Raw genomic sequence first — 18479 nt, forward strand, 5'->3', positions numbered from 1 at the left:
TGCGAGGCCCCGCAGGGTACGTCCAAAATACTCGTCCCTTTGGTGCCCCTAGCGCAGACCTGGGAAGCGTGGCTTTCGCTTCCCAACGCATCACGCTGGCTGCACCGGACCATTCGACTCGGTTACGCAATTCAGTTTGCCCGGCTCCCACCCCCCTTCAGGGGCGTCCGCTTTTACGCAGTACACGGCAAGCATGCCAGTTCCCTGCGCACGGAAATCGCGACCCCCTTAGCCAAGGGCGCGGTAGAGCCCGTCCCTCCAACCGAAATGAGGAAGGGTTTCTACAGCTCTTACTTCATTGTACCCAAGAAAGGCGGCGGCTTACGACCAATCCTGGACCTGCGAGTTTTCAATCGGGCCTTGTTAAAACTCCCGTTCAAAATGCTCACGCAGAGAAATATTTTGGCTGGCGTTCAGCATCTAGATTGGTTCGCAGTGGTAGACCTGAAGGACGCATACTTCCACGTCTCAATTCTGCCATGACACCGACCCTTCTTACGGTTCGCGTTCGACGGCCAGGCGTTTCAGTACAAAGTCCTCCCCTTCGGCCTGTCTCTGTCCCCTCGCGCCTTCACGAAGTTCGCAGAGGCGGCCCTTGCCCCGCTACGAGTAGCCGGCATCCGCATTCTCAACTACCTCGACGACTGGCTCATCCTAGCACACTCTCGAGAGTTACTATGCACACACAGAGACCAGGTGCTCTGGCACCTCAGCCGCTTGGGGCTTCAGGTCAACTGGGAAAAGAGCAAGCTCACTCCGGTTCAGAGCATCTCTTTTCTCGGGTTGGAGTTAGACTCAGTCTCAATGACAGCACGTCTCACGAGGGAGCATGCTCAGTCGGTGCTGGACTGCCTCGCTTCCTTCAAGCCAGGCACGGTGGTCCCTCTAAGACTTTTCCAGAGGCTCCTGGGGCATATGGCTTCCTCCGCGGCGGTCGCGCGCTGGGGTTGATGCATATGAGACCACTCCAGCACTGGCTCCAGACTCAAGTCCCGAGACAAGCATGACACCACGGCACGCATCGGATAAGGACGCCTGCCTCAAAACACTCCGACCCTGGACAGACCTCTGCTTTTTACGGGCAGGAGTGCCCTTGCAGCAGGTGTTCCGACACGTTCTGGTCACAACCGACGCCTCCCGGTCCGGGTGGGGTGCCGTGTGCAGCGGGCACGCAGCAGCGGGCCGTTGGAAAGGGGCCCCGCTGCGTTGGCTCATCAACTGCCTGGAGTTTCTGATTGTCCTTCTTTCTCTCAGGAAGTTCCTCCCGTTAGTTCGGGACAAACACGTCCTTGTGAGATCGGACAGCACCACGGTGGTGGCGTACATAAATCGCCAAGGCGGCGAACGCTCCCGCCACATGTCACAACTCGTCCGCCGTCAAGTCGCTGCATGCCACTCACATCCCCGGCAAGCTCAACGTCGTAGCGGACGCGCTATCACGACAACGCCTGCCCAGCAGGGAGTGGAGGCTTCACCCCCAGTCGGTCCAGCTGATTTGGGAACGGTTTGGCAAGGCCCAGGTAGACCTGTTCGCCTCCCAGGAAACCTCCCACTGCCCGCTCTGGTACGCCCTAACAGAGGCTCCCCTCGGGACAGACGCGTTGGCACACAGCTGGCCCTCGGGGCTGCGCAAGTACGCATTTCCCCCAGTGAGCCTTCTTGCACCGGTGCTGTGCAAGGTCAGAGAGGACGAGGAGCAAGTCACGCTAGTGGCCCCCTACTGGCCCACTCGGACTTGGTTCTCGGAACTCAGGCTTCTCGCGACAGCTCCTCCCTGGCGAATTCCCCTGAGAAAGGACCTCCTCTCTCAGGGACGGGGCACGCTCTGGCACCCGCGCCCAGACCTCTGGAACCTCCACGTCTGGTCCCTGGACGGGATGCGGAAGAGCTAGCCGGCTTACCGGCGACCGTTGTGAATACAATCAACCAAGCCAGAGCCCCCTCTACCAGGCACCTTTACGCCCTAAAGTGGCGCTTGTTCGCAGATTGGTGTTCTTCCCGAACTGAAGACCCGCAGAGATGCGCGATCAAGTCAGTGCTCCTGTTCCTACAGGAGAGGCTGTACAGGAGGCTGTCCCCGTCCACCCTCAAGGTGTATGTTGCCGCCATTGCCACCCACCACGATCCTGTAGACGGCAAGTCTTTGGGTAAGCACGACCTGATCCTCAGGTTCCTGAGAGGCGCCCGGAGGTTGAATCCCTCCCGGCCAGGCCTAGTTCCCTCCTGGGATCTCTCGGTAGTCTTGGCAGGACTCCAGAGACCCCCCTTCGAGCCGCTTGTATCAATTGGACTCAGGGCCCTCTCTCTTAAGACGGCCCTGCTGATCGCGCTCGCCTCTATCAAGAGGGTCGGGGACCTGCAAGCGTTCTCTGTCAGCGACACTTGCCTGGAGTTCGGTCCGGCAGATATGTCTGTGATCCTAAGACCGCGACCGTGCTATGTGCCCAAAGTTCCTACCACACCATTCCGAGATCAGGTAGTGAACCTGCAAGCTACCCAGCCCTTTCGTTGCTATGTCCAGTGCGTGCCCTGCGCATTTACCTGGACCACACACAGAGCACCAGACGCTCTGAGCAGCTCTTTGTCTGCTTTGGGGGACGGCAGAAAGGGAATGCCGTCTCCAAACAGAGGCTCGCCCACTGGGTTGTTGACGCCATCACACTGGCTTATCACACCCAGGCCGTGCCCCTACCCTTGCGGGTCCAAGCTCACTCAACAAGGGGTGTTGCGTCCTCGTGGGCACTGGCCAAGGGCACCTCCCTAGCAGACATCTGTAGAGCCGCGGGTTGGGCAACACCCAACACCTTCGCGAGGTTTTACAACCTCCGCGTTGAGTCGGTTGCGTCTCGTGTTTTGTCAGGTCTGAGCCCGTAGAACTCGGTAACACGTAGACTGACTGGCCGGGTGGATCGCTTGCGCCCAGCGCCCTTTTCCTGACGTCAAGTTTAAGTAGTGCGCCTTTTTTCCCAGGGCGCCCCACTCCGAGTCGGGACCCTGGTCGATTCCTCCCCAGCCCTCCGGGTCCGTGGTTCAGCGGAGGAACTCGCCGACCCAAGACACTGCGGGTACCCTGATGGCTACCCTGTACTGGTATAGGTGCTCCACAGGTAAGGCCTCCTGCTCGGACTCCCCCTGTGTGTATTTCCACGGTTCTGTCCCCTTACGAGCGGACCCCCGTGTCTCCCTTAGGCAGTTACAGCTGCCCCGGTCGCCGTGCTGTAGCAACTCCCCCCTTTCGAGGCTGGATCTACCACCGCACCATACTTTCCACACGAGCCCTAAGACGGCCGTGTGACGTGTCTACCACTTTTCCTCCCCAAGAAAAAGGGCAGGTGTGGTCTCCGCAGGGTCTGGGTAAGACCCCCTTCCCTATATGCGTGTAAGGGCCCCGGCCGTGATTGCTCTATGCGAGAAACATAGAGAGAAAAGAGGCCCAGCCAGGCTGGCCCGTTCCCATGTTGGCAAACATCGCCTTGTTCCCCTCTCAGGGTAACTAGAAGGATCCCGATCTTCGTATGGGGCATTGGGGAAGGGTACATGCAGCCAGGTACAGACGATGTGCGGCACTGGATGAATCCCTGCCCGCCTCTGTATCGGCAGTTCACGTACACGGTTCAGCACATGGCAAGATTGGAATGGGTCCCATAGTGTCGCTTCTCCGACACAACGTGGAGAGAGCGACAGAAGGGGAACGTTTGGTTACGTATGTAACCTCCGTTCCCCGAGGGAGGGAATGCCACGTTGTGTCTTTCCTCCGCCATGTCGCCGAACCGAGTCACTGTTGTGGCCGGACCATTTCCGGCTCCTCAGAAAAATCCTGACTAAACTTCCGTATTTGCCCTGCTTAAATACCCGTATGCGGGGGCGGGGTATGCAAATACTGACTGCCAACTCTCATTGGCCCTTTTCAATAGGTCAGAGGTGAATATCGGCGCTCAAGAGAGACCCCTAGTGTCGCTTCTCCGACACAATGTGTCGTTCCCTCCCTCGGGGAACGGAGGTTACATACGTAACCAAACGTTTTGTACAGTATGTTAACTTAATAGCCAAAATACTTGGACATATGTGAATGAGAATAAACCTGAAATAGGAATATGTTTCTCTCACAATGCACATTATGTAGTTTAGAGATGTTATAGAGACATTTAGAATGTTACAAATGGCTAATTATATTTAAATAAATGTTTTATTCTTAAAATGTTTGTTTGTCCAAGAATCCTCTTGCAGCAATGCAGGTCTTTGGCATTTGGAAGCTGCTAGTTTAGGACAAGTGGGGAGTCTGTTTCTCAAACTAGAGACTTATTTACTTATCTTTTTATTGTGCATCTGGCCATCCACTTCCCACTCTATCCTGGTTAGAGATTATTTTTTTCAAACAGTAATGCATGGAATAGCCTTCATCTCACTAATAAATTGGCCCGTTTGCTAGGGAGGGTAGATTCACATGGGGTAACCTCCTCGTGGTAACAATTAGGTGTTCTCGCTCTAAATGGGGCATGTGGCAGTTGCGTGGATTGCAGAGATTAGCATGAGCCTCCCGTGCTGTGAGTCTCTGTGGTGTCATGCACAGTGAGCCACGTGATAAGATGTGCAAATTCACTGTCACCTGGACTGAGGTGAGTAACCGCGCCACCACGAGGGCCTACTAAGTAATGGGAATTGGGCATTCCAAATTGGGAGAATAAGGGAATAAAAAAAAAGAAAACATTTGTGACACCTGTGCTAAAAACAATCTAATGAAACAGAATGCAGGTGTTTCGACATGCATATTTGAAACCTGAAGTTCTTTTTAATTTGACACAGTGTCTAAAAATGTGCCAGTCTTCTGTGAGACATTGAAGAAACAGCGATATGCAGTGCAGTATTCAAGGACGTACGTCCAGCACGTTTACATGGAAAAACAATGGAAAAAAGAGCAGACACAAAACACTTTCAGTGTGAAAGCACGTGGGTGAAGCAAGTTCGGAGGGCCTGTATATTTTTCCAAAATTACAAACCCAAAGTCCTACCGACCCAAACCCAGCTGCTTTGTGAAACGCTCTGAAACAGCAGACAACAACGTATCGGCGCATGTACTCAGAACAACATGTCACACCTGAAGCATTTTATTGTGGAGCTTTCCTACCGGTGCAAGAGCTTTCCTACCCGGTGCGAGGGGGGTCTGACATCAGTGGCCCCACGCAATTGCATGACACATATTAAACCACATGAGTCATATGGTTTACTTTTATGCTGCCATTATGTGATTTTTGGAGCTTGAAAGGTCTGGCCACCATTCACTAGCATTGTGTGGACCTACAGAGCTGAGATATTCTTCAACAAACCTTTTTTTGTTCTGCAGATGAAAGAAAGTCATACACATCTGGGATGGCATGAGTGTAAGTAAATGAGAGAATTTTCATTTTTGGGTGAACTATCCCTTTAAGCAGTAACGTATAATAGGACATGCTAAACATGCCAAACAATCCATTGAGTGTTTTATTGCTGTAATAAAATGGTTACTACATAACAAATATATTAATACACAATTTGTAATTAAAATGGTATTTTATCATGCATGAATTGCCATCCTTATGATAGAAGAGATAAGATGAATGCCTGACATAACAGAATATTGCTATGCAACAAAAATAATGATTAGCATGGGAGCTGCGTAGTGATATGGTTAGAACACTGTACTGACCAATCAGCATTGGGATTGGAACTACCAATTTAATAGTTGGAAATATGTCCGATTTAAATTACAGGAGTTAAAAACATTGTTAATGCCTTTTTATGTTGTCTTTAAGCATAATGGCCATAATAATAATGATTTATCCTCATTCAATGCACAGACCCCCATCTGCTCATTATATCATGTTTTCCTCCTCTCTGTTACATGGCTATATTCTAATACATTACAAATCACCCAAACTTAAACCTTTAAATGCTGTTTTGAGCCTGGAGACAATGCCATCTGATTCTAAAGCAATGTATTATTCAGAACCCGAGAGAATCAATACTAAGCTGTACAGTAGCTGTCACTCATACTCAAAAAACAGTGTGTCAGGCAGGTGGCAGTTCGAGGCACTAACAGGACTCACCTTGTCTGACAAATGTCTGGCTGGTGTCAAGGAGGATGTCACAGCCCTCCACAATCATCCGCTCAATCGCAAGGTTCTTACGGATGTTTTCTGTGTCACTCACTTCATCGTGCATCACCCTGGAACAGCACAAACATGACACTTAGGTCTAAATAAAAATGTGAGAAAATGAACCTCCATAATTCTTGCCACTTTGATTAACACGTTGCCAAAACTGTAAATGAACTTGGTAAAAAAAACACAATAAAGTGTACATTTAAAGAATAAATTTTTCCCTCAAAGATGGCAAGCGGTCCAGGCCCTGAGGCAGCAAAGCAGTCCAAAATCATGACGTTTTCATGTTGGTATGCAGTGCCCTTTTACACAATATGTACACACTTTTTCCGAACAATTTAACATTACTTTCATCAGTCCACAAAACATTTTCCCAGTAGCGTTGTGGAGTGCCAATGTGGTCTTTGGCAAACTTTAGGGGCGCTGCAATGTTTTTGTTGGAAAGCAGCGGCTTCTTTCGCAGTGTCCTGCCATTGACACCATGTGTGTTTAATGTTTTCTGTATAGTAGACTCATGAACAGAGATGTTAACCATTTCCAATGATTCCTTCATGTCTTCAGCTGTCACTCTAGGGTTCTTTTTTACCTCATTGAGCATTCTGCGGTGTGCCCTTTGAGTCATCTTGGCTTGACGGCCACTTCTAGGGAGCGTAGCTACAGTACTAAATCTTGTCCATTTATAGACAATTTGTTTAACTGTGGACAGATGAATATCTAAGCATTTCAAGAGATCTTAGCATTCTGAGATTTTTTGCAAGGCATGATCCACGTCAGCAGATGCTTCTTGTGAATAGCAAACTCGAAAAAAAAAATTTGAGTACTTTTTAAAAGTCAAAGTAGCTTTAACCCAAACCTCCAATCTTGTTTCATTGGATGCCAGGTTTGCCAACACCTGACTCTATTTAGCTTTTGTTGACGTCATTAGCCTAGGGGTTAACTTTTTCCAACCTGCACTGTGAATGTTTGACTGATGTATTCAATATGTACAAGAACAAATTATTTGTGTGTTATTAATTAGAACAGATTGTGTTTGTACAATATTGTAACTTATTCAGATTTGAAGACAAATTTATACATAAAAGCATTGAATTCCAAAGAGTTCACAAGTTTTGTTTTGCCACTGTATTACAAAATTGTATTATCTTTACCTGAAAAGTATGGCACTAACTAAACTTGGTGGGGAAACGTTTTCCATGGGCAGACAGACAGAAGTGACAAGGGCTGGCATAGGGAGCTGCTTGGAAATAAGTTAACCTCTAGGACTCTGAATGACCCTCTAAATTAATGGAGAACAGCCACCCCTGAGAATCCTAACATCTAAATAGAAACTGTGCGTTAACATGTTTAAACTTTTAAAGCTGCAGTGTGTCATTTCTGCACCACTACTGGCACCAAATGGAGTTTACAAAAAGGTTTCTTCCCGCCTGACATTATCCAGTCAACCGCCCCAAACTTACATCATTGGTTCAGTCAGTGTTGCAATTTTTAAAGCATGGCAGAGCCATAGTATTTACACTTTTCAGGGCAAAAAACAATTAATGGCTTGCTTATAGTTGTCTCTGCACATTAACATTAAGGAGAAATAAGGGAATAGGAAATAGGGATATAGCACACAGCAGCTTTACTTTTGTTGAATTTAAAACTACAAGCCACCTTTTCACTTAAGAATCAGTGTGGTGTCCTCAGTCTGACTCACCTGGAGAGCTCCTCAAGTTTGGACTTGGCAAATTCTAAACTTTTCCTTTCCACATGCTCATGAGGTGTGTGAGCCAGTAGTTCATGGAGGGTGATAATATAGCGAGGAATCTGTCAATCAATCCAATAAAGAGAGGAACAGGGTTAAAAGTTAAACTGTAAAAAGATAGTGAGTGTTATCAACAGGACCAAATGGAATCTGAGCCCACAGAACTGCTGATTCATTTACAAAGTTCTACTCTCGACAGTATAGGATGAGATGGGTAATGAACACTCATGTGTATACTCATGAATGGGAGGAATCGTAACACTGAATAAGTCCCACCTTACACTTAAAAGAGACTATAGACTTTTTTATAGAGACATCGTCACTTTACTCGATAGCATGCATGTGCATTAGCTAAACCAACCTGAAAAATCGTTTTTTTTGCATAATCTGAGCTAAAGAAGCACAATTTCTGATACCATTGTTGTCCAATGTTATTCGATCATATTCTTGACCAACCTTTTTGGAGGTTTCAGTCTTTCCCCATTCAAGGAGATTGTAGCAGTACATGCATCCATAGAAAATAGCTGCCCAGTAGCGTTATGAACATGACCGTTGAGTGACCTGACTTGCCTTAAAGGGACTTATCTACACATCTCGCACCCCTTGCATGCTTTTTATTTTGCGATTAATTCTTTTGATTGTTTTATTTGTGATTTGTTTATTAAATATTTGGGGGACATTTGATAATGCTTTCAGATACAAATACGAGTGTACTCTGCAATATATATTTTTTTAATGGACGCCTAAAATGGTTTTCTGGTTTTAGTTGGATTACGTTGGTCTACTGCAGGTGGTCTCCTAGCCTGGCCAAGCTGGCCCTTAACTGGTCAAATAGGTCTCCCTGTCTGGCCCCAACAAACATACCAGACTGGGAGACAAGCTAAGAGTAGAAACCATCTTAGGTTTAAGCAGTTTTTTTTCCAGCAGAATAGGTTTCTCAGCTCTGTTTAACTAATTTTACGATGTCTACATCTATTCAGCAGAATTCTACAAATGCTATCCCTAAAATCAGTACAGAATACGTTTAAAAAGTCTGCAGATTTTGTCTAGGCATGGATTTTCGGAAACTCAAATAAGCGAGAGCCTTGAATATTTGAGAAATTAAGATACATCAGGTTCCTACAAGTGATAAATTAGGTTCTTCATGATTAATGAAACAGTTCACACAAATTGTTTATGGTTTAATTGTTTATTGCTTTACTTGTTTGAGCATTCTAATAACTGCTTGTTGCAGAATCACAAGCCATCAATTCCCAAAAGGCTATTCAAATTAATTGAACAAATCACGCTCTTCACTGACGAGGCTGGAATTAAAATAATTAAAATCTACATTAATAAGAGACACACCTGAAACATAGGGTATGTGAGGAAGGTTTCCAGCATCCTCCCCTCACAGGCAGCATTGGATTCATACTGCTTCAGGAGTTTGTCAAAGTCCCGGTTCTGCTTACAGTTGGCCAGAACCTGAAGACTGTACTGATGGTTCCTCACAAATTCCTGATAGATGTTCAGCATTGGCAGCAAGATATCAAAGAGATCAGCTATAAAGGAGAAAAAAACAAAGTAATTGTTTTAACAATGTCTTTTATTCACAGCGTTGCTTAAGAATACTTATCTGGGGTTTAAGGTTCAGATGTTGGCGTTTTTTTTTGTCTGCACCCCATTGTAACAGAAGTGTGCTTGTCTGTTTAAAGGGAGATAGGACAAAGACAGACATCACTGACGGTGTTTGATTGAGATGCTGTGCGTCAGCGGAAATGGCTTGTCCTTGATGTTAGTGTCACCCTGCAACGAGCTGTCTTTGTTGGTAGGGAGTTCTGAAAAGCTTTTTCCTGAGTGCAGTAATTAGCTTTCTGAGAGAAAAAACGTAACGGTGATAACATACCTAGAACCAGTGTGGGCCAGTTCGCTATCCTCGCCTTCAGGCCTTGATGGAATATTTCATGTAGAAACATGATTGTTTCACTGAGGACAAAAAGAAAAAATCAAAACAACAGTGCATTCTAAGGAGCCATTCACACAGAATGCATTCTTGACATGCCGTCTTGAAAGCAAAGACACTTACAGTGTGTGACACAAAACAGTGAGATGCAATGGGCAAAAACGTCCATCAAACACATGTGTACTGACCTGTTACACTAATGTGTAACACTGTTACACTAATATCTCAAAATAATGAATCATATTGAGTAGGGAAAAATTCAATCATAAAAATTCGTTCAAATAAATTAACCTTGATGAGTATTAAGACCTTACTTTTGAGTTCACAAAACTGACACCTTTTAAGTAACCTGAATTGTTTTATTGGTTTGAGTTTAATGAACTTGTCTCTTTAAATATACATGAATTTTTACTGAAACTGAGAAGAGGATTTTTATTTCCCAGCATGCTTTGCTTGACACTCAACAGGGAGAGTAAATGTTAAAATTAAGTGTTATATTGGTGTTTTTGTGCAAGATTATTGTAAAGGGGAGACTTGTTACTGTTTCAATGTTTTGTTGTGTTAACCAGTAGAGTTTTTGTTATGTTAATGTTGTGGGGTTTACCATTGTAGTAAATAATGAAGCTTGAGCTTAGGTTGAGGACAGGTCCAATTTAAGATTTTATTACAGTAAACTGTTATAATTGTTGAGTATTTGCTACACTATGTAGTATTTCAGATTAACATGCATTCAGCATACTAATATTTTAATTGAGATTACATGGTAATTATAAGTTCAGGTAAAGAGTTAAATTGAATATTAAGTGTCATTCAAATGTGGTAGCTTACTCAATATTTCAAGTAAAGAGTGATTAACATGCATGTGTAGCTCAAAATCAGAAATTTCTATTAACTTTTATTAACTTGTTTATGAACTGGATGTAACTAATTGCATCAAATTTCTGCAAACTTATTAGCTCTTCAAACTTCTTAGGGTTTACAGCAGGGGTCGGGAATCTTTTTTCACTAAGGAGCCAATTTTAAAATTTTTGGTTGATGCATTTTTCTAAAGAGCCATACCACAAACAAATAATTTACTATTTTCAAAAACAAAGTTTTTCAATAAAATAAAAATAAAAATAAAAAAATAATCCATAGACTACTCAAAAACAAACAAATATACAAATATTTATTGGTAACATGTTGCAAAATGGAATTGAGTACACGTGTTTGTGCTGGTCTCCATAAAATTACTTCATTTTACAATTGTTCATGAAAAATGTACTTCCCTTTTAGGCTGGGTGATATGTCAAAAATATTTTAATGATAATCGCATTTAAAATAACATGATATCAATCGTATGGTCAACCCCCAAGTTCGGTAAATATTTTTGCTTTATTGATTTTGATTTAAAAATGTAATTAATTTATTGAAACACAAAAAATCTTATAATTAATCTGAATCTTGTACATAACCACCTCCCCAAATCCATCCAAAAAACATTTACCATCTCCAACGGCCCCAATTGCCATCACGCAAGGATCAGTATGCAGCAATAGTGAAAAATTACTAACAACATACAAATTAAGAACTAAAAACAATTATAAATGTAAAGATAATAATAATAATAATCATAATAAATAAGCTTAATACATTCCCTTGTGTTCCCACAAAATGCAGCCAAAGGTGTGTTATTATTGAATGTGTTTGTATTGCATTAGTTAATTCAGTTAATACTGCCTAAAGAAAAGAAAATAGAACAAAATGTTTGGCTCAAGGTAAACATGTCTTGTATTAATTTATGATTTAATCACTTTCGTCTTTGTTTCTTTAATACAAAGATACCTGTATATATTAATGAACCTGCAGAGTTGCGTTCACAATATGTATGAGCGAACTGCTCCGTGGAAATAAACCAAAACTCACAGCACCTCACGAGATGATCAGAAATCAATTGCAGCATTCTTGTAGATTACAGAGAAAAATTAGTGATAACTCTTTATATGCACTTCCTCCACGAGACAGGGTCCCGTTACACAAGACGTCTTACAGATCACCCACCTGTTGCGGGTAGATGAGCAAAATTACTCGTGAAATACATTAAATAAATTTTGGACAAGGAGCTCGCGAATTGGATTGAGCCTTTTGCGGGTGGCGGGTGCTATATCACACCCTTGGTGCACATAAAAAAATATTGTTCTTTAAATCGCTCGTATAAAATGCTCTTAACAGCTAAGATCAATAGTTATTGGTAAACTAGGCTCAGAACTATATGAATTTGCGTATCTAGTATAAGCGCTTTCATTGCACTCGTGAATAGCAGAGCTCGCTGCGCACACACATCAAATCAGACACATATCGGCAGCTTTTATTTAATCCGTTCTTCAAAATATAATTACGTTTCGTCAAAGGCAAATCTTTGTGTCTAATTTCTTGTAATATATCACTCTGAGAATTCTTACAGATCACCTTCCACGGTGGTTGGTACATCAGCAAAATACTCTGCATGAAAAATCTGCATTTGGCGGGTGTTCATTTCAAACCTTGGTGAGACACCCAGCGAGCCACTTGATTTTTTAACCAAGAGTCATTTGTGGCTCTCGAGTCATAGTTTCCCGGCCCCTAGTTTACAGTATACAGGAAAACCGTAAGTCCAGTCAGTTACAAACAACATTGCAACCTGAGTCAGAGCTGTCTGAAGTTCTGTGCCAAGTTTGGTGGATGAAGCTGGAAATTAAGATCTAGGAGGAGTTACAATTAAAAATTGTGGCCTTGCATTAGGAATTTGGAAAAACCTTCAAATAAAGCCTGTAGAATAAATGTATGTTGGATTGACAAAGAAATACAGTATGTGGAACAAAGAAAAAATATTCTGTGTGATCAGAACCTAAAGGATGTGTTAAAATATCACACATATAATCAAAATAATTGTGTTGGAGAAGCAGGCAAACAGAACAGTCTAAACAGATTTCTGACTGCATACAAACTGTCAAAACACTGCAGTAATTATGCAACAACACTGACCCTGGTTGAGCCAGGTTAGATGTTCACTTGAATAAAAGTTTTGAGAGCATCCAGTGCATACAACAAAACAAACTTACAAGTCATCAAACACACCTGTTAAGGAAGATGCTGCTGACATCATCATGGTTTATGGGCGGTTTCTTTGAGCTGGCCGCCATTCTAAGGGGCCTCAGGAAGCAGTTGACCAGGATGGAAAGCTGATGGACGTACTCTGTCTCAGCCTCCACCATGTTGAAGACAATCTGGTTCCTCTTCCTCATGCTCTCAGCGTGAGGAGAACAGATGTAGTCCTGCACAATAATCTTCCACTTTCTTCTACACAGCCAGCCTCGCATGAAACTCTGGACCTTGAAAGAGAAATTATATGTTGTACACTTTTGAATTTTTTTTTATCAGGTAACCGAAAATATGTGCTTCATGTGGTAACATCTAAATTAACTGGTTTTGTTAAACAATGCCACTAAATCAGAATAAATCAACCTGACAAATTAGGTTACACCAATAAAAGTAATTTTTATGGGTTATATCAAGTAGAAATAGATCCTTGAGAGGCATTGACTGCATGCATCTACTAAAATTTTCTTGAAATACCAGTTGGGTGAAAGTAATTGTAAACAATGGCTGATAAAAGTTAAAATAGTTCTGATAATTTGTTTGCAAATTTCAATTTATTGAATTCAAAATACTTTTAGGGGCCACTGTAGCCTATATAAACACAATCATTGGTCCAGAATATCTTAAATTACTGTTTGATGACAGAATGATAAAAAGATGCAAAACGGGGGATACAAAATGATGACAACCCCCTCAATCTGAACCTCAGATCTTCATTTCTTTCATTTCTCATATGACAAAATGTCTTGGACCTGGTAGTGAGGTTCCATTATTTACCTTTTTGATTTTCTTGATATCAGGGTCCTCTTCCTCCTGGTACACATGGTAGGGACGCATTCTTTCCTTAGTTTTGTTCAAGGCTATAATCTTAAAGATAGAGCAAGATGCAACACCAAAAGTCATTACTGAGCACTACCACCTGCAAAGCACTTGCAAAGGGAAATTGGTGGAGGGGACAGTCCAATTTATTGGACTGCAAATGCTTCCAGTGATTGTATGTGATAAATCAGATAATGCTGAAGTATTTAGTGTTCATCTCCCACAATGTATAATCAGTGTGTCATAAATGTGGGTCACTGAGATGCTTTGTGGGTGCTGGCACATCGGATAACCATCTTAACTTCCTCTCCACAGACAATTTCCTTCCTTCATTCAAAAGCCTTCATCAAAAAACTCAGTCACAAAGTCTTTTATCAGCCATTTACTTTGGATGCAAATAAGAGGGTAAATGCCCCATAGCATATCTAGCAGTGTGGTCTGCAGGCACAAGCCAAACACTTCAGATAGCTAAAGTGGTACTGTATACTCTAGACGATAGGCTAGTTGTTGATTTTTGTCCTTTTTTCTTTCTGTGTGAAGTGTAAGAATTAACATAAAACATTTAAAGGAATATTCTTTGTTCAATACAAGTTAAGTGTAATTAATCAACAGCATTTGTAGCATAATACTGATTATCACCAAAATTTATTTTGACTCGTCCCTCCTTTTCTTAAAAAAAAAAAATTAATTATGATCTGACTGTGAAAATTATGATTTAAACAACTTTACAGCGCAAATGATACACAAGTTTTACCAGCGGGATTGAGTGCTTTTATAAAATGATAACCTTCACATTTCTGTGTGTAAACCTTCACTTTCATTTGCCCCATTGTGAATGCCTCACTGAAACCCAGATTTGTGCTTTTTTTAAAGAATAGTTTTTGTTGTAATTAACATTATGCCACAAATGCTGTTGATTGAGCTAAACTTGTAATGACCCTGAAATATTCCATTAATCCAATCAAAGTGGCTTCATCACTACATATGATGCCTCATTTTGCATCGAGATGGTGGTGATGTAGACTATTTTTGGTCCTCCTGCCCTTCTCAAATAGTATAACATACATAATTAATTAGCATTGTTTTAAATATACTATTAAGTAAATAAAATCAAATAAAACTGTGGCAGGGCGGAGGGCGGGGCAGGGTCGTGATTATACACACCCGGTCCCTTATCAGGATAAAGGCCAACTGCGGAGGATTGTGCGGGGGAGAGAGATAGTTTACGGACATGTCCGTCATCCGTCATATGTGTGTTTTTTGTCTTTTAAGTTTCTCATTAAAATATTGTTTATATAATCAAGCTGGTTCTCGCCTCCTCCTTTCCATTGACTGCTTTACAAAAACTAAATCTGAACTTTTGTTTTCATAGTAAAATGAAATACAACTAAAAACACTGTGTACACATGCTGTATTTACACAGAATTCACAGTATTTGTGAATATATTGGCTTTATGAATATACATCTTTTCTATAATGCCAGAGAGTGAGCTAGTGGTTGTTGAGGAAATTTGTGATTTCCCTCCCCCATAAAATTTTCACAACGCACAAGCTTGTAACGAGATGTTTTGCTTTAAAATAACAAAGCATTACAATTATCACTTACAACGTTTATAATTAATTCATAAAAGAGTACTACTAATATAATTGTGACACTCATATTAAGATATTAAGATATAATGTTTCGTACTCAGCAAACCTATATCTATGAAAATAAATAATAATACCAAGAAAACACACAGACAGATGATGAATAGATGGACAGACAGACATGCAGATGGACAGACGGATGGACGGACAGACGGACGGACAGACAGACAGACAGATAGATAGATAGCAGGGCATTGATTTACACTCTGAATCATGTGATCACATGCCGCTGACCCTGCAATGTCAATAATGGGGCATAATTCATGTCCCCATGGCGACTGGGCCAATGGCAAGAATAATCTCCTGGTTACACAACAAAGGAACAGATAAGGTACAAAGCCTGGGAGAAGTTCTAGGGCACACAGGCAGTGAATATGTTGCTGGTAACGTTAATCACAAATAGAAATACTACAATCTACCACAAAGCAACACAGTTAAACTCCATATTATGATTGTTTAACTCTGTGTAATTCACAAATGCTTATAGTACACAGGATCATTCAGTAAAGGCAAACAATTTTGAGACCTGCATTTGTGATTACAATGAATGGAATCTAGAGTGATTCACTGATTCATAATATTGGGCTGCCGTGTATATATACTCTATGTTGGAAAAAACACAACATTTTACAGCTCGAACATGTACCTCAGCTTTAAGCCTCTCAATCTCTGTGTCTTGGTCTTCCAGTTGTGTGCGGAGCTGATTGGCTGCAACCTTCTCTGTCTCCACAATCTGCACCAGGTGGATGTACTTCTGCATGAGAACCTCACGCTCGATTATGATGTCAGAATAGCTGGATGAAATCAATAGAGTTAGGGGCCTTTCAGACAGAACACATTCTTGCACTAAAAAGCTAGATGCGGTGCAAAGAATATAACAGAAGTCAGGTGTCTCTTATTTATTAAAGGTTTACTTTTTCAAGTTAACATCAAGTTAACCAAATTGCAATGAATCACTGGATGCTTTTTTTAAATATTTTTTTATTTTATTTTACCAAAATTCTAATTCTAAGCAGTTTTTTTATGGAATGCAACAGAAAATGTCTCTTTTAGCTCTCACCTGTTTCTGTGACAGTGCTAGTCTCTGTCGATGGCAAATAAAAATGTAGCCATAGACTAGTCAAATTCAAAATCTGAGGATGTTGAGGTGCTTTTGACGCTCAATCATTTTCCACATCATTGTACCAAGCTTGGAGCGTGGTAGTTGAAGCAGACCATTCAAGTTAAATGGTGAAATCAGCTTCATAAGCAGTTGTCAGTTGCTTTTTTTATCGTGCAAGAACACTATTTTGCTACTGCTACTTTTGACAAAATAATGTCCATCTTGGTCTCAACAGTATCTTTATAGGGTCCAGTTTGAAAACACTGAATGTCTAATTCAGTCAAGTGTATCTGTCTCCCTCCTGCAAGACAACAAAGAACACCTACTATATGACACGCCCACTCCAAGTAATGCCCCCTTGGATCATAAAGCGATTCTAAAAGAACTAATAAAATCCTATGCAATTGCTGTATGATTCATGTTGTCTTAACTATGTAAATATAACAAAGAATAACTTTAAAATGATATGTCATACATATTAATAAACAGAATATATAAATGGTGAAATTAAACATTTCTCTTTTCTGTTTTCTCCAGTAAACTCACAAGCTAACCGGTTAGCCCATTAACTTAGCATAATACTAGTTTCTTCTACCCCACCTGCTCCAGGGGCACCGTACCATGGCTGACCCTGCGCTCTGACCCCAGCTTAGCTGGGATATGTGAATAATAAATAATTTCACCATGTATATGCAGAAATGTATGTATAATGTGTGACAATTGATCAATTTATTTATTTATTTATTAATCTCCTCTTCATTTAAATTACATTTCCTCTCACTTTCGCCACCTAGTGATACAGCAGTGTGATGTATTCAATAGAACTTGTAATGTTTTTATCTCTGTGGTTAGGGTTATGGGTTTGAATAAATGTAGGTGTATGTAGTGTTGCTGTGGTACTCCAAAAACAAATGCAGTGTATGAATGTGACATCTAGGGCTGTCAATGTAAAATTTGAATATTTGTAGAATTTAAGAAAAGAAATGCACATTCGAATGCTAAAACTGTGCATTCAAACTTTGGATATGTGCCAAGGTGACTGATGACTTCAGATCGATCGCAATCTTGCGCTAAAAAGGATAGACATGGTGCAACAAATACAGTTTAACGGAAAGTATAGAAAAACAAATGGATGGTTGCTAAAGCATGCGTTTGGTGGGAACAGCACCTTACAGTAGGTGGAAGTCTTTGGCCATTGTGTCTTGTTCTCTTATAAGCATTTCTCAGATTAAGCAATGAGCTTTTAAACACTTTGTCTCGAGATCCTCGTGTTCGGTTCCATTCTATTTTGTTCCATCTGTTTAAACATCTGTTTTCAATTCAGTAGCTAAGTCTAGCGGACGTCCCAGAATGATAAAATTGTTTACAACACATTTATGGTAACAGTTCCATTTAAAGGTGCAATATGTAAATTTTGCCTATTTTTGTCAATGTGTGAATGGCTTGTAACACAACATAATAAATGAGCCCTTCCCGGACATCCTAGGTTGCCAATTAAAGCCTGTTGACTGATTTTCATGCGAAGGGAGCGTGTCGCTTTTGCTGGGAAAATCCAAAGCATGTGACATTTATGCACGCACCCGAGAGACTTGCCTTAGACAGTAGCTCTTCTGCTATACAACAGCGTCAACAGACAGTCTGCATCACTAGGTAATGTTATCTTAGAGATGGAATCCAGCAAACGTCCAGCTCCCAGCACAACACCAACTCCTAGACAAACTCAGAGTAAGCCAAAAAAATTAAATAAAATGTATCTACTGAATCCCATCTGGCTAATCAGGAACATCATCGTGGTTGAGCGAAAACTAGAGTGAACATTGGCAGGGCATTTGATTCCTGGAGAGATCTTTGTTCGGTTTTGTGGATCAAAACCGACCCTGAATTTGCATTCTTCTTATTGGACAGGTCAGCTTACATAACTGCAAAATATGTGAAATATAGTGCCATAAGGATTGTTCTGTGTAATTT

General features: G+C 41.8%; 1 protein-coding gene across 5 annotated transcripts in view; it reads right to left on the reverse strand.

Annotated features, from left to right (window-relative positions):
- The window catches only part of rasgrf2b (Ras protein-specific guanine nucleotide-releasing factor 2b), a 119225-nt gene that overhangs the window by 62613 nt on the left and 38133 nt on the right, over window positions 1-18479 (reverse strand). For all 5 annotated transcript variants that reach the window (XM_052103474.1, XM_052103466.1, XM_052103460.1 and 2 more), the window contains exons 3-9: window positions 16056-16203; window positions 13718-13807; window positions 12920-13173; window positions 9767-9846; window positions 9229-9422; window positions 7834-7943; window positions 6084-6202 (exon numbers count right to left, since the gene is read on the reverse strand). In XM_052103474.1, the coding sequence (XP_051959434.1) occupies window positions 6084-6202; window positions 7834-7943; window positions 9229-9422; window positions 9767-9846; window positions 12920-13173; window positions 13718-13807; window positions 16056-16203 (995 nt within the window). The remainder of the gene's footprint in view (window positions 1-6083; window positions 6203-7833; window positions 7944-9228; window positions 9423-9766; window positions 9847-12919; window positions 13174-13717; window positions 13808-16055; window positions 16204-18479) is intronic.

The sequence above is a fragment of the Xyrauchen texanus genome, chromosome 3 (assembly GCF_025860055.1).
Source record: "Xyrauchen texanus isolate HMW12.3.18 chromosome 3, RBS_HiC_50CHRs, whole genome shotgun sequence".
Classification (NCBI taxonomy): domain Eukaryota; kingdom Metazoa; phylum Chordata; class Actinopteri; order Cypriniformes; family Catostomidae; genus Xyrauchen; species Xyrauchen texanus.